The sequence below is a fragment of the Dendropsophus ebraccatus genome, chromosome 6 (assembly GCF_027789765.1).
Source record: "Dendropsophus ebraccatus isolate aDenEbr1 chromosome 6, aDenEbr1.pat, whole genome shotgun sequence".
Taxonomy (NCBI): Eukaryota; Metazoa; Chordata; class Amphibia; order Anura; family Hylidae; genus Dendropsophus; species Dendropsophus ebraccatus.
The window spans coordinates 14,392,474-14,408,287 of NC_091459.1; the positions used below are offsets into that span (position 1 = coordinate 14,392,474).

Genomic DNA, 15,814 nt, shown 5'->3' on the forward strand with positions numbered 1-15,814 from the left:
GATGAGACGGGGAGGAGGCGTGGCCTCCTCCTGCGCCTCACTTACCATGATTTACGCCTGCTCACAGGATGGTCACCAATGCATAATATAATATGTATAGTTTTCTTTTGTCTAAATATCAATAGTGTTGAAACGTGCATGTGGGTCAGATAATTTAATAACTATGAGGGAGATTTATCAAACACGGTGTAAAGTGAAACAGGCCCAGTTGCCCCTAGCAACCAATCAGATTCCACCTTTCATTCCTCACAGACTCTTTGGAAAATGAAAGGTGGAATCTGATTGGTTGCTAGGGGCAACTGAGCCAGTTTCACTTTACACCATGTTTGATAAATCTCCCCCTATATGTTTTTTTTTTAAACTGCTGCTCCTATAGACGGAGGCAGACCTCTTTTTTCAAACATGACAAATCCTTTGACATTAAAGTGGATGTTGTTCACAAGAAGGATATTTTCCCAGAATCGTCACTTTGAAAACTTCAATATATCTAGAGTGCAGTATAAGTGCGGTTTAAATGAGATTATCTTTCTGAAACCAATCCACTCTTTGAAGTTATCCTTGAATTGTTTAGCACTCAGATACCCTTATGAACCAAGTCTATATAAGTACTCCTCTGATTTTTAAGTCAATAAAACCCAATTACATTTATTTGAATTTATACTGTTCATACTTACCATTACTTACCATTATATTCTAGGAATTCCAATGCTACCAACATATTTTTTTATTTATATATTTTTTATTTATAGCATAGCATTGCACCAGAATTAATATTTATTCTGTTTATTACGTTGTGCTGGTTTCTAATTGTTTTTGCTCCTATACAGCTATCAGAGCTATAATCTCAAATGATGATTCCAATTAAGAGGGATATATGTAATATAGTTTCCAAATTATTCATCTTAAAAATGGCAATATTTTTTTTTCTTTTTGATAAGTAGGATTCTATCTTATGCTGTAATTCAGAGAAGGTCCTCCTCGGGATTGTGGGGAGAGGTTCTTCATTTTGTTTATTTAAAGAAGAACTCTGACAGGACCCCTTTTTTCGGAACGCTCGGGGAGTGGGTAAAAAATATAAGATCTACTCTGGGGCGTAACTAGAAAGGGCTGGGCCCTATAGGAAACTTTTGATTGGGTCCCCCTGCTTGCCCCAATCCCACTGTAGATAATCCCCCTGTTTGTTAGCCCTCCTCCCAGTAGATAGCATATGTTAGTCATCTCCCCTGGTATCCACTCCAGATAGTGCCCCCCATAGTAGACATCTCCCCTAGTGTCCTCCATGGTAGGCATCTCTCCTACTGTCCCCCATGGAAGGCATCTCCCCTACTGTCCCCCACGGTAGGCATCTTTCCTACTGTCCCCCGTGGTAGGCATCTTCCCTACTGTCCCCCATGGTAGGCATCTCCCCTACTGTCCCCCATGGTAGGCATCTCCCCTACTGTCCCCCATGGTAGGCATCTCCCCTACTGTCCCCCGTGGTAGGCATCTCCACTAGTGTCTACCATGGTAGGCATCTTTCCTAGTGTCCTCCATGTTAGGCATTTCCCCTGGTATTCCCCCAAGTAGATATTAGCTAGTCATGTCCCCGAGTGATAGGCATCTCTCCTAGTGTCCCCCATGGTAGGCATCTCTCCTAGTGTCCTCCATGGTAGGCATCTCTCCTAGTGTCCCCCATGGTAGGCATCTCTCCTAGTGTCCTCCATGGTAGGCATCTCTCCTAGTGTCCCCCATGGTTGGCATCTATCCTAGTGTCTTCCATGATAGGCATCTTCAGTAGTGTCCCCCATGGTAGGCATCTCCCCTGGTATCTGCCCTGTAGATAGTGTCCCCTAAAATAGGCATATCCCCTAGTATCCTACCCCCCAGTACATAGTGTCCACCATGGTAGGCATCTTTCTTGGTAGTATAATGACAGCTCAGGAGACCCAGTGTAGGGATGGGCCCCCTGAGGCGGCGGCCCTTAGTATTAGTTACGCCCCTGCATCTTCTTACCCCCCTACTGCCGCCTGCAATCTGCCCATCCAGACCCCGGCTGCTTTGTGGTCTTGAGATGAGACATGGGATGTGACATGGCGTGCCTGCTCAGCCATTAAGCAGTAGAGGCGGGACACAGTGGCTGAATGCTGGCCAAAGTCGGGGAGGTAAGTGGATGTTATTGTTTTCACGATCCCCATGCTTTCTAAAAAATGGTTTCCAGATGGAGTTCTCCTTTAAGTTAACCACTTAAAGCATACCTATCATTCTGTGACCATGGCAGGAAAGGCTGAAAAAATTCTGTAGGTGAACTGTCTTATCTATTGGGAGCAGGGGAGGAAACTTCCAGTAGCGCTATAGACTACATTGTAATATACAGTGGTGCCTTGGATTACGAGCATAATTCATTCCGGGACCGTGCTTTTAATCCAAATCCACTCTTATACCAAAAGAAATTTCCCCATAATAAATAATTGAAAAGCAGAAAATGGTTCCACAACCCAAAAATAATGATTTTTTTTTAAAAATTCTGAATAACAGGTAAAACAAATGAAACAAACATTTAGAAAGCTGGATATTTCATATTATAAGTTACTGTACAGTATAGCAAGCATGTGGCGTATAATGTATAGTGAAGTCTATAAACCTGAAAAACAGCAGCAGTTTGTAGATACAGGATGGAACTGCAGATCCCAATATTGTAGGAGTGTAGTACAACAGGCCAGAATAGAGAAGCGGGGCTGCTGTCAGAGGTCTGTGTGGTCACATTACAGCAATGGGGATGGGGGGGGGGGTGTTCAGCATGGGCCAATCAGAAAAAGTGAGAATCACAGAGCTGTGCAGGAGGACAGTGAAAGAAACTTTTCTATACAGCAGTGTAAATAGCTAAGTGTAAGTGCAGGCACATTATAGCAGCAGTATGTATAGCTGAGTGTAAGTGTAGGCACATTATAGAAGCAGAATGATAGATACACTTTAATAACCTACAATATATCCTGTGTTTTAAGAAGAATACTTCACCATCAACCTATAAAAACAAAGATTACATGGAGATCTTGCTACAGATTGACTGCAGACTGCACCTCTGTGCAATCCAAAGTCTGCTAATATTTCTGTGGGGAAATTCAGAAAATCTCATGTACTGTATCATCTGCAGAATATCCACCATGCAGGAACTTAGCTTAAAAAGTAACATGGACAAGTAGAATCATACCTGGATCCCTATTGAGGAACGCCGTTTTTTAAGGAACTCATCTGACTTGGTCACAAGAACCGCTTTGTCGCTGGTGCTCCTACCAGAACTGCTTTTGCTCTCAGAGGCATGACGCTGTGCTGCAGCTGATTCCAAGGCAAGGTTCATGGCCTTGTTACTATCCAGGCTGTCCGTGGAGTTGTAATGGCCCCGGCCATCATGAGGCCATGGGGATATCCTTTGAGTCCGGCTATCGTGATAGGCATCCTGGGTAGACTCTGTACTGCTTTGTGCTGTCACTGAGATAAGCGGTTTAGAGGTGGTGCGTGGCGGAACCGGAGGAGGTGTCTTCTTATAATTTGGGTACGAAACAGCTGTAAGTAATATAAATCATAAGTGAGAAGGTTATTTATTTCTAAATGTCAGGTAAGAATAATCCAAATGATTTTTACTCATGCAAAAATGGCTGTTAGGGTGCCAATAATAATGATCATAATAATAATTTTTATTTATATTACGCCAACAGATTCCGCAGCACTTTACAATTCTGGGGACACAAACAGACAAAAATTAGACATTACAGACATATACATATAATTATCCATACATGAGGAGTGAGGGCCCTGCTCACAAGAGCTTACAGATTATTAGGGCACCCTTAGATCTGAATGGAAAAATGCCAATACTTCTGCAAAAGACACACCATGACCAAATGTTTACTATTAATTCCCAATGACACAGGACGATTATCATGCAAATTATCGTTAATCAATTATTTAATTAAAGCAATAATCGCTTTGTGTAAATGCAGGCATTGATCAAACGACCAACAAGAAAATCGTTCATCGTTCTTTTGATGCTGATACCAAAATGATCGCTAATCGTTTAAAGGGGTTGTTCACCAATTTTTTTTTTCTTTCAAATCAACTGGTGCCATAAAGTGCCAGAGATTTGTAATTCACTTCTATTAAAAAATCTTAAGTCTTCCAGTACTTATCAGCTGCTGTGTGTCCTGCAGGAAGTGGTGTTTCCTTTCCTGTCTGACACTGCTCTCTGTTGCCTCCTCTGTCCATGTCAGGAACTGTCCAGAGCAGCAGCAGATCCCCATAGAAAACTTCTCCTGCTCTCCAGACTGGAAAACCTCTCCTGCTCTCCAGACTAGAAATAATACAACTTCCTGCTGGGCATACAACAGCTGATAAGTACTGGAAGGCTTGAGATTTTTTAATAGAAGTAAATTACAAATCTCTGGCACTTTATGGCAGCAGTTGATTTGAAAGAAACATTTTTTTGGTGTACAACCCCTTTAATATTTCCCGCTGTTTGCAGGTCCCTGAAGCTCCAGTTGGTGGCTTCATTTTTTCTTTACTTCCTGGTTTGGGCTTTCCCATGATGCACTTTGTCTCCTATGATGTCAAACTGAATCTGTAAAACTGTTATATAGCTTACATCTTATTCAGCCAATCAGAGCTGAGCAACCTGAGTCATCTGACAAAGGGAGGCAGGCTTAACAGGGCTTAGACCTGCCTCCCTCTTGATGATGTCATTGACACAAAATGGCTTCCTGGGGTCAACAATCATTAGGTAAGAATGAAATTACTTCACTTCCTGGTGGGGGGTTGAGGGGGGAAAAGACAGGGAAGGGGGGCAGATAGGTGATTGAAACATATGACAGAGTTATATAACTTTGTAATGTGTTTCAATTACTGGGAAAAAGCTTTTCGCTGGAGTACCCCTTTAAGCCCATCTCACACATAAGGTGAATCTGTGAAAGACTGTTTACACAAATCGATCTGCAATCTTATTGCGAACGACGATTTGAGAACATGTTGAAAGATCACAATGAACGATTTCTCGCTCATCGCTTGATTGTTCGCTGTGTTTACATGAGCCGATTATCGCTCAAATGCGATCGTTATTGTGAAATTCGAACGATAATCGTTCCTTGTAAGCGCACCATAATTCCATATTGTTCCTTCTTTTGCTGGGATCAGATGGAGTAAACGATCATAGTAACGGTCATAACTAACGCCTATTGTTCTGTGTAATATGGTGAACGATTTCAGGTTAATGATAAACAATCTCGTTTGCAATCGTTTATCATTAAAAATGGCTTCTTCTAATCGGACCCTTTAGGCTCTATTAGACAAGTGATTATCGACCGTTGGTCTAATAGCTTCTGTTAAAAGACAACAATCAGCCGACATGCACAATGTCGGCTGATCCTTGTCTTTCAAGATGTTGAAAAAAATAGAACGATAACAATGGTCTGCTGGTCATCACCGTGTAATAGGAGCAGTGGCAGCAGACTGCCACTATCTTCCCTGGGCCCCTCCCGCAGCCCCCCTGCTTGCTATCAGTGCGTGTAATAGTGCCTGCAGCAAGCAGGGAAGGAGGAGCAAGCGAGCACTGACCTGACAGGCCGGGGCTCGCTTGCTCTTCCAGATCGGCTGTGTAATAGGGGCTTTATTCTAAAGTATGAGTCACTGATATACGGCCATTTCTATATCTTTAAAGGAGAAGTCCGGCGAAATTTGTTATTAAAGAATTGTATTACCTCCCAAAAGTTATACAAATCACCAATATACACTCATTACAGGAAATGCATATAAAGTGCTTTTTTCTCTGCACTTACTACTGCATCAAGGCTTCACTTCCTGGATAACATGGTGATGTCACGACCCGACTCCCAGAGCTGTGGCTGCTGGAGAGGATGATGGCAGGGGGACACTGAGGGACACAGGGCACTGGAGGGACACTGATCATCCCTCTGCCATCATCCTCTCTAGCAGCCACAGCCCGCACAGCTCTGGGAGTCGGGTCGTGACATCACCATGCTATCCAGGAAGTGACATCACCATGTTATCCAGGAAGTGACTTCACCATGTTATCCAGGAAGTGACATCACCATGTTATCCAGGAAGTGAAATCACCATGTTATCCAGGAAGTGAAATCACCATGTTATCCAGGAAGTGACATCACCATGTTATCCAGGAAGGGACATCGCCATGTTATCCAGGAAGTGACATCACCATGTTATCCAGGAAGTGACATCACCATGTTATCCAGGAAGTGACATCACCATGTTATCCAGGAAGTGAAGCCTTGATGCAGTAGTAAGTGCAGGGAGAAAACACTTTATAAGCATTTCCCATAATAAGTGTATATTGGTGATTTGTATAACTTTTGGGGGGCAATACGATACTTTAATACATTTTTTGCCAGACTTCTCCTTTAAATTGAACACAGTAATAGGCAAAGTCTGTAAGTTCTTAGTGGTAGAATGAAGTAGAATTTAATGAAATAGGAACCAGTCTATTACGGTCTTAAACATATGTAGAAGGGTGAGGGCCACCTAGGCAATGCTGGTGGCTGTGTCTCCAATATTCCCATGAGGCTACAATGTAACGTAACACATTGACAGAAGGGCTCGGGAAGGCTTTACTGCCATATCTGCATGCCATACACAGCACAATTCCTTATTTAAAAGAGGTATCCGAGAAAACCTTTTAATGGGAGAAAATGAGAGCAGATCGCAGAAGACGGAGACAAAGAATTGCAATTTATTAAATGATAGATTAAATAGATTGCTGGAAAGCTCTTTGCATCCGTCTTACGGTTTACACAATCCCCAATTACCACAAAGTGTTGATTAGCAGAATTTTTGCATTTCTTAATTAAAAATGTCTCTTTTTTTCCCCAAATGTGATCAGGAAAACCTGATTCAGGGATGACACAATCTGCCCCGGGGCAGAACGACGGTACAAGAGTAGGAATGGTTTGTGACATCAGAATGTGAAGCCGTCCATTGACATTGGATCCGTGTGGCGAGCTGTCTCCTTCCATTGTCCGCTGGATGATTGGACCTGTCTTTTACTATTGTAAGTAAGTGGCAGAATGAGATGGAAATGGATGCCATATGGTAGCTGCTCATCTGCCTCCTCTTTAGTCTATCATATCTATTAGCACTCGGGCTGTAAGTATATGCAAGAGACATGTCAGAATCTTCATTGCTTCTATCTAGTCTCTTTTTCTATTGGTTGTGATGATATATTTTACAGAACAGGTTTTGCCTCCAGCTTTTCTGATTAACAATTTTTGGTTGGTGACTGATCGTCATGGTTTATTAACAAGTCAGTGGGAGTGTTATCTGCCGTACCCATCGCTCCATTTTCCCAGTGTAGATATGACTAAATCTGGCACCGATACAATAATAGAATCATCTAGAAGTTATTAGTTATTTACTGGGAGCTTCTTTAATATTAGAGATGAGCGAATTTACAGTAATAGCGAAGTGAAGCGCTTCATTATCTGCAATCCGCTCGTCAGCCGGCTGCCTTATAACTTACAGCTGCTCCGTGTCGCTCCTCCCCGGGTGCTAAGAAAAGCTGGATCCAGTCCTGGGAAACTTCTCCCAGTTTCCCAGGACTGGATAAAGCTTTTCCCCACACCTGGAAATGAGCAACATGGAACGGCGGTCAGTTTAAAAGCAGCCGGCTGATGAGCAGATTGCAGATACTGAAGCGCTTCACTTCGCTATTACTGTAAATTCGCTCATCTCTAGTATTAAAGGGGAACTATCAGCGGGTTAGACAAATCCAACCTGCTGATAGCCCCCTATAGTGCTGGGGTCGCTGAGGAGGAAGGTATGTCTCTTACTGTTCCTCCTAGGAGCTGGTCCTGTGCTGTTAGTCGGGGGAAAACTCCGCTCTGTAGCACCCTCATCCGGCTCCCCCCTCTATTATTTATAATTTTAAGGGATTGGCCAGATGACGTGGCAGGGCCCCTAACGGTGCTCCAGAGCGGAGTGGGACTGTTGCAGATGAGGAAGGTAAAACACATATTTTCCTAATTGTCCCGGCCCCCCCTCCATTGATTATCATTGGAAGGGGTGGGTCGGATAATGCAACAGTGCTCCTAACGGTGCTCGGGAGCGGACAGTGTGGGACTGGAAGGTAAGACACATATCTTCCACCTCAGTGCCCCAGTATCTAACCTGCTGATAGTTCCCCTTTAAAGGAGCTCACAGTAAATAACTCATCTCTATACTGTAGCGTGCATTATTGTCCGATCTATTAAAATATAACAATCACCATCCCGTACGGCGAACGGCGTAAACGAAAAGAGGGGAAAAAGTGCCAGGATTACAGATTTTTTGTTACATTATATGTAAAGAAAATTAATAAAAAGTGATCAAAATGTCCGATCTACACATATATGGTGTTAATGAAAACTAGAGATCATGGCACAAAAAATGACACCCCATACAGCCCCATAGGTGAAAAAATAAAACTGTTATAAGAGTCACAATAGGCACAATAGTCAAAAAAAATTTGAAAAGTTACAATACTGCATTCTTTTTTCCAATTTCACCAGTTTATATCTTCATAAATAATAATTTTGGGTTTACATCATACATGTTATGGTAGAATGAAAGACGCCATTACAAAGTACAATTACTACTGAAAAATACAAGCCCCCACATGGCCTTGTAGATAGAAAACTGAAAGTGCTAGAGCTCTTAGAAGAGGAGGAAAAAACGAAAGCGCAAAAATGAAAATTAGAGCCGTCCACTGCGTCATTTTGGGGCTGGTCTTCAAAGGGTTAATACTCCACTATTTAATAGTTTTCTTTTTTTGTATTTATCATTTTATGGAACAAACACTACAACGCTACTTACCAAAATTCACGCAAGGAGTTTTATGGAAACTAGTGCAATGGAAAAGTGGAGGGGTTGTTCAGGGCGACCAATAAGGTTGGCGCTATCTGTGTTGCCATAAGCAATGTCTCCACTTTTATATTCCATTACATATGACGGATCACCCCATTTAATCTAAACAAACAGTGTAGTAAGCCCTCCGGCACGCTTCGATTGGAATACAGTGAGAGTTCCTATAACAAGGACACTCTATACTTGCAGCCATATTATTAACATATTCCTTTTTTTTTTTATTATTATTTGTGAAATGTGTTTATTTCCTTTCTCACAGCAATATTCTTTATTGGCAGCATTGTTCATTGTTCTATTAGACAGGCTGATGGTAACCCGATCACTAGTGTAATGCTAGATAGGCGCTCGTTTACTGGGCCTTTTACACAGCTCAATGATCGTTTAGCAAGGGAGATATATATATATATATATATATATATATATATATATACACACTACCGTTCAAAAGTTTGGGGTCACCCAAACAATTTTGTGTTTTCCATGAAAAGTCACACCTCTTTACCACCATACGTTGTGCAATGAATAGAAAATAGAGTCAAGACATTGACAAGGTTAGAAATAATGATTTGTATGTGAAATAACATTGTTCTTACATCACACTTTGCTTTCGTCACAGAATCCTCCTTTTGCAGCAATTCCAGCATTGCCCACCTTTGGCATTCTAGCTATTAATCTGTTGGGGTAAGCTGGAGAAATTGCCCCCCACGCTTCTAGAAGCAGCTCCCACAAGTTGGATTGGTTGGATGGGCACTTCTGACGTACCATACGGTCCAGCTGCTCCCACAACAGCTCAATGGGGTGGTGATCTGGTGACTGCGCTGGCCACTCCATTACCTATGATAGAATACCAGCTGCTGCTTCTGCTGGAAATAGTTCTTGCACAATTTGGAGGTGTTTAGGGTCATTGTCCTGTTGTAGGATGAAATTGGCTCCAACCAAGCGCTGTCCACTGGGTATGGCATGGCGGTGCAGAGTGATAGCCTTCCCTATTCAGAATCCCTTTACCCTGCACAAATCTCCCACCTTATAGCACCAAAGCAACCCCAGACCATCACATTACCTCCACCATGTATAACAGATGGCGTCAGGCATTCTTCCAGCAACTTTTCATTTGTTCTGCGTCTCACAAACGTTCTTCTTTGTGATCCAAACACCTCAAACTTGGATTCATCCGTCCACAACACTTTTTTCCAGTCTTCCTCTGTCCAATGCCTGTGTTCTTTTGCCCATCTTAATCTTTTTCTTTTATTGGCCAGTCTCAGATACGGCTTTTTCTTTGCCACTCTGCCCTGAAGCCCAAAGTCCCGCAGCCGCCTCTTCACTGTAGATGGTGACACTGGTGTTTTGCGGGTACTATTTAATGAAGATGCCAGTTGGGGACCTGTGAGGCGTCTGTTTCTCAAACTAGAGAATCTAATGTGCTTATCTTTGCATCGCGGCCTCCCACTTCTTTTTCTACTCTGGTTAGAGCCTGTTTGTGCTGTCCTCTGAAGGGAGTAGTACACACCGTTGTAGGAAGTCTTCAATTTCTTAGCAATTTCTCGCATGGAATAGCCTTCATTTCTAAGAACAAGAATAGACTGTCGAGTTTCAGATAAAAGTTCTCTTTTTCTGGCCATTTTGAGCGTTTAATTGACCCCACAAATGGGATGCTCCAGAAACACAATCTGCTCAAAGGAAGGTCAGTTTTGTAGCTTCTGTAATGAGCTAGACTGTTTTCAGATGTGTGAACATGATTGCACAAGGGTTTTCTAATCAACAATTAGCCTTCTGAGCCAATGAGCCAACACATTGTGCCATTAGAACACTGGAGTGATAGTTGCTGGAAATGGGCCTCTATACACCTATGTAGATATTGCACCAAAAACCAGACATTTGCAGCTAGAATAGTCATTTACCACATTAGCAATGTATAGAGTGTATTTGTTTAAAGTTAGGACTAGTTTAAACTTATCTTCATTGAAAAGTACAGTGCTTTTCCTTCATAAATAAGAACATTTCAATGTGACCCCAAACTTTTGAACGGTAATGTATATATATCTAATGTATATATATTGTCAGTGATGTCTGTGCAGCCCTTGCTCTACACTCTTAGGCTATGTTCACACTACGTAAGTTCCTTGGAAATCATGGCCGTTGAAACAACGGACGTGATTTCCACAGAACTTACGTAGTGCTGCAGGCTGAAGGGATCCCAGCCGGAGTGTATACACATAGTATACACTCCGGCCAGGATCCCTAGCGGCGCCGTAGAAAACTGACATGTCAGTTTTCTGCGGCCACTATTCAGGGAATAGCGGCCGCAGAAAACCCTGTCAGTGCACACTATAAAGTGCAGTGGAGAGTTCTGATGCGGGCGCGCATGGATGCGCCCGCATCAGAACTAAGCGGCGATAAATATCATCTGGTCTGATCTGATCTGAGCAATATGAAGGGTTTACCACATATGACCATGTATGATACCCACCACTGATGAACCAGCACCACAAACATCTATGTTTGACAGATGGTCAATAGGTTTTTGTATGTCAATGAGCACTCCTCCCACTCCTTGCCCTTAAAGGGGTACTCCAGCGGGGGGGCACTTTTTCGCTGGGACCGGGGACGAGGTGGCTGAGGGAAGATGTCCACTCACCTCCCCGGTTCCAGCGGCGGGTCCCGCATCGCATCGTGACGTCTCAGGTCCGCTCAGCCAGTCAGTGAAGGAGGCGGGATCCGTTTCAAGGACTTGAGACGTCACGGCTCGGGCCCCCGTCAGACACCAGGAAGCGGCCGGAGCGCCATGATGCGGGAACCGCCGCTGGAACCGGGGAGGTGAGTGGACGCCTTTTCCCTCAGCCACCTCCTCCCCGCTCCCAGCGAAAAAGTGCCCCCCCCCCCCGCTGGAGTACCCCTTTAAAGGGGAATTCCACTCAAACATAACTTTTGATATATTGCTATCCATAGTAAACTGAAAACACAAAAATCTCTGTGTGAGCTTTTCTCTGTGTCTCCCCCTCTTCCCCCCTCCCTTCTGAGACAACTGATGTTAACAAGTCCCAGGCAGGCTTTATCTACAACGTTGTACTTTTTTTGTAATGCTGGGACAGTTCATCAGCAACTTGTCCTCAGAGCAGGGCCGGCCTTAGGGTAGATGGCGCCCTGTGCAGAATATTCTTTTGGCGCCCCCCCCCCCCCCCCCCCCCCGGCTGATTGTAGCCCATCCCAAGCCTATCTCTTGGAGACACACACTGTATATACTGCTTACACAGATAGATATACACATACAGACACACAGGGGGAGATTTATCAAACATGGTGTAAAGTGAAACTAGCTCAGTTGCCCCTAGCAACCAATCAGATTCCACCTTTCATTCCTCACAGACTCTTTGGTTTCTAGGGGCAACTGAGCCAGTTTCACTTTCACTTTACACCATGTTTGATAAATCTCTCCCACAGTGTATATACTGTTTACACAGACACATACAGACACACAGTATATATATCCTGCAAACACAGACACACATACAGCCACATAGAAACCACACAGGAGCATGCTGGGAATTGTTGTCCACACACAGCCGCACAGGAGCATGCTGGGAGTTGTTGTATTCCACACACAGCCACACAGGAGCATGCTGGGAGTTGTAGTTGTCCACACACAGCCACAGAGGAGCATGCTGGGAGTTGTCCTACCACAAACAGCCACACAGAAACATGCTGGGAGTTGTTGTTGTCCACACACAGCCACACAGGAGCATGCTGGGAGTTGTTGTATTCCACATACAGACACACAGGAGTATGCTGGGAGTTGTTGTTGTCCACACACAGCCACACAGGAGCATGCTGGGAGTTGTTGTTGTCCACACATAGCCACACAGGAGCATGCTGGGAGTTGTATTCCACATACAGACACACAGGAGCATGCTGGAAGTTGTTGTCCTACCACACACACAGGAGCATGCTGGGAGTTGTTATCCTACCACACACACACACACACACACACACACACACACACACAGCCACACAGGAGCATGCTGGGAGGAGTTGTCCTACCACACACAGCCACACAGGAGCATGCTGGGAGTTGTTGTCCACCACACACAACCACACAGGAGCATGCTGGGAGTTGTTGTCCTACCACAAACAGCCACACAGGAGCATGCTGGGAGTTGTCCTACCACACACAGCCACACAGGAGCATGGTGGGAGTTGTTGTCCTACCACACACAGCCACACAGGAGCATGCTGGGAGTTGTTGTCCTACCAGACAGCATGCTGGGAGTTGCTGTCCTACCACACACAGGAGCATGCTGGGAGTTGTTGTCCTACCACACACAGGAGCATGCTGGGAGTTGTTGTCCTACCACACAGCATGCTGGGAGTTGTTGTCCTACCACACAGCATGCTGGGAGTTGTTGTCCTACCACACACAGCCACACAGGAGCATGCTGGGAGTTGTTGTCCTACCACACAGAGCATGCTGGGAGTTGTTGTCCTACCACACAGCATGCTGGGAGTTGTTGTCCTACCACACAGAGCATGTTGGGAGTTGTCCTACCACACAGGAGCATGCTGGGAGTTGTTGTCCTACCACACAGAGCCCTAACACACACAGAGCAAACACAAACTCCACTAACACACAGACATACACACAGAGATAGACATATATACTCACAGTCACACAGAAGGATCAGTAGAGGATGTCTCTGCCCATGAGGAGGTAGAGCGGAGGATCACACTGCTGGTGTCTCCGTGGGGAGAGGGTGCGGGGTTATGGGCATCTGTGAGCCGGGAGACGCTGTGGGGGGCGGGGGATGGGGCCAGGCTGCAGTCACATGTACAGGGAGAAGGGCTTCTTCCTTGCTGTCTCTCAGCAAGGCCGCTGTGCAGAGGCAGGGCCGGATTTATGGGCTCAGGGGGGCGCAGGTGGCGCCCCCTTCCTGCTGGGAGTGCACAGCGCTCTGTGCGGCCGCACTGCTCGCACACCCCTAAGGCCGGCCCTGCCTCAGAGTAATCCTCCCAGCATTACAAAGGAGCTACAATGTTGCAAATACTGCCAGTCAGGGACTTGTTTACATCAACTGTCTCAGAAGAGAGGGGAGAAGGGGGAGACAGAGGCTCACACACAAATTTTTGTGTTTCCAGCAGAAAGCAGCAGCTGAGAACTGGGGGAAGGAGACTAAATAGATAATAACAAGTATGGAAGGAATTGTTAGTCTCATCATGGGCAGCAACATATCAAAAGTTATGTTTGAGTGGAATACCCCTTTCATATACATTTTTGGCTTGGCCAAAACGGCTTTTTAATGTAGGTAGAGATTGTGTGTGTGAGTGGAACTGCAAAATGCATAATCTGTCTCCTGTCCTAACAACAGTCCCAATGTACATCTAATTGTTAAAAACATGGCCACTTTCCCTCCCTCTCTCTTGTCTCCAGATTGGGTGGGGTTTGGAACTCAGTTCCATTGAAGTAAATGGAGCTTAATTGCAAACCGCACCTGAACTGGAGACAAGAGAGGGGGAAAAGTAGCCATGTTTTTGTGGTGTTGGATAACCCCTTTAGGGTACGTTCACACTTACCGGATCCGCAGGTGATTTTCTGCTGCGGATCCGCAGCAGATTTCATTTAATTAACTGAACACAGCATCAAATCTGCACCATCAAATCTGCTGCGGATCCTGTAGGTGCGAACGCACCCTTAAGCGTAAAGGTAAATATCTGTATACCACTATAGATCAGCTCTGATCCTTACTGTCCTGGGACACTTGTATGCAGTGCCGGACTGGCCTACCAGAGGACCGGAGAATCTCACGGTGGGCCCCCAGCTTTACAGCCTGCACTAACACTGACTGACATGTTGTTTCTCACTCGTTCCTTATTGGTGGGCCCCCAGGATCATTTCCACTGGTGGGCCCAGATACCCCAGTCCGACACTGCTTCTGTGTGACACATATCAGTAACCCTCTAGTAACAACCATCAGTTCCGATCAGATTCCCGTTTATGATGTCTTGCTACAAAAGCTTCCAGTGATTGAGAAGAGAACCGAATTACCATAAACCATGTTCCATAATTTATCTAAATAAATTAATCCAGTGATATCATTTTCAAGAGACGAACATGTAATTAATTCTTGTCATGGAACGTTTTACAACTAAGTAACCAGCAGTGAAATATACCAATGAAATTCATCTACATTTAATTATCTATTGGCATATTAAAAGTGCTTGCGGAAGCAGACTTGATAATGAGGAGGAGAATGGATTGAATCAAGTCCCTTTACATATTTAATCATCTCTCTGTAACATTCTCCGACAGTTCCTATATAATTACTGTTATACCGATCTACTGTATAGAGACAGTGGAGGAGATTTATCAAACATGGTGTAAAGTGAGACTGGCCCAGTTGCCCCTAGCAACCAATCAGATTCCATCTTTCATTTTCCAAAGAGTCTGTGAGGAATGAAAGGTGGAATCTGATTGGTTGCTAGGGGCACCTGAGCCAGTTTCACTTTACACCATGTTTGATAAATCTATCCTATTCAGACAGATAAAGATTTCAAAGATTATTCTGATTATTTTAGAGTGCCCTTGGTTCCAAGGGCTTACAATCCGTAGCAGGGGTAGGGAGGGACACAGTAGGTGGGGAGAGCAGCTGGTCTTAGGGTCCTATTACACGGAGCGATTTTTAACAATAAACGATCACAAACGAGATTGTTTATCGTTAACCTGAAATCGTTGACCATATTACACAGAACGATGGTCGTTAGTTACGATCATTACTACAGTCGTTATTGCGATTGTTACTATGATCGTTTATTCCTTCTGATCCCAGCAAAACAATGAACAATGTACAATTACACTGAACGATTAGTGAAAAAATGCGGAACTTGAACGAACGAACGTGGAATTACAGCGAATGATTAGCGGACGATT

General features: G+C 44.3%; 1 protein-coding gene and 1 long non-coding RNA gene across 2 annotated transcripts in view; one reads left to right on the plus strand and one right to left on the minus strand.

The window, feature by feature from the left end:
- LOC138795454 (uncharacterized) overlaps positions 1 to 15,814 on the plus strand; it is a 102,238-nt gene that overhangs the window by 48,349 nt on the left and 38,075 nt on the right. The gene's annotated exons all lie outside the window — the stretch shown is intronic.
- Positions 1 to 15,814, minus strand: part of DLGAP2 (DLG associated protein 2) — a 180,352-nt gene that overhangs the window by 33,124 nt on the left and 131,414 nt on the right. Inside the window, exon 8 of the mRNA XM_069974533.1 lies at positions 3,188 to 3,540. Within this exon, the coding sequence (XP_069830634.1) occupies positions 3,188 to 3,540 (353 nt within the window). The remainder of the gene's footprint in view (positions 1 to 3,187; positions 3,541 to 15,814) is intronic.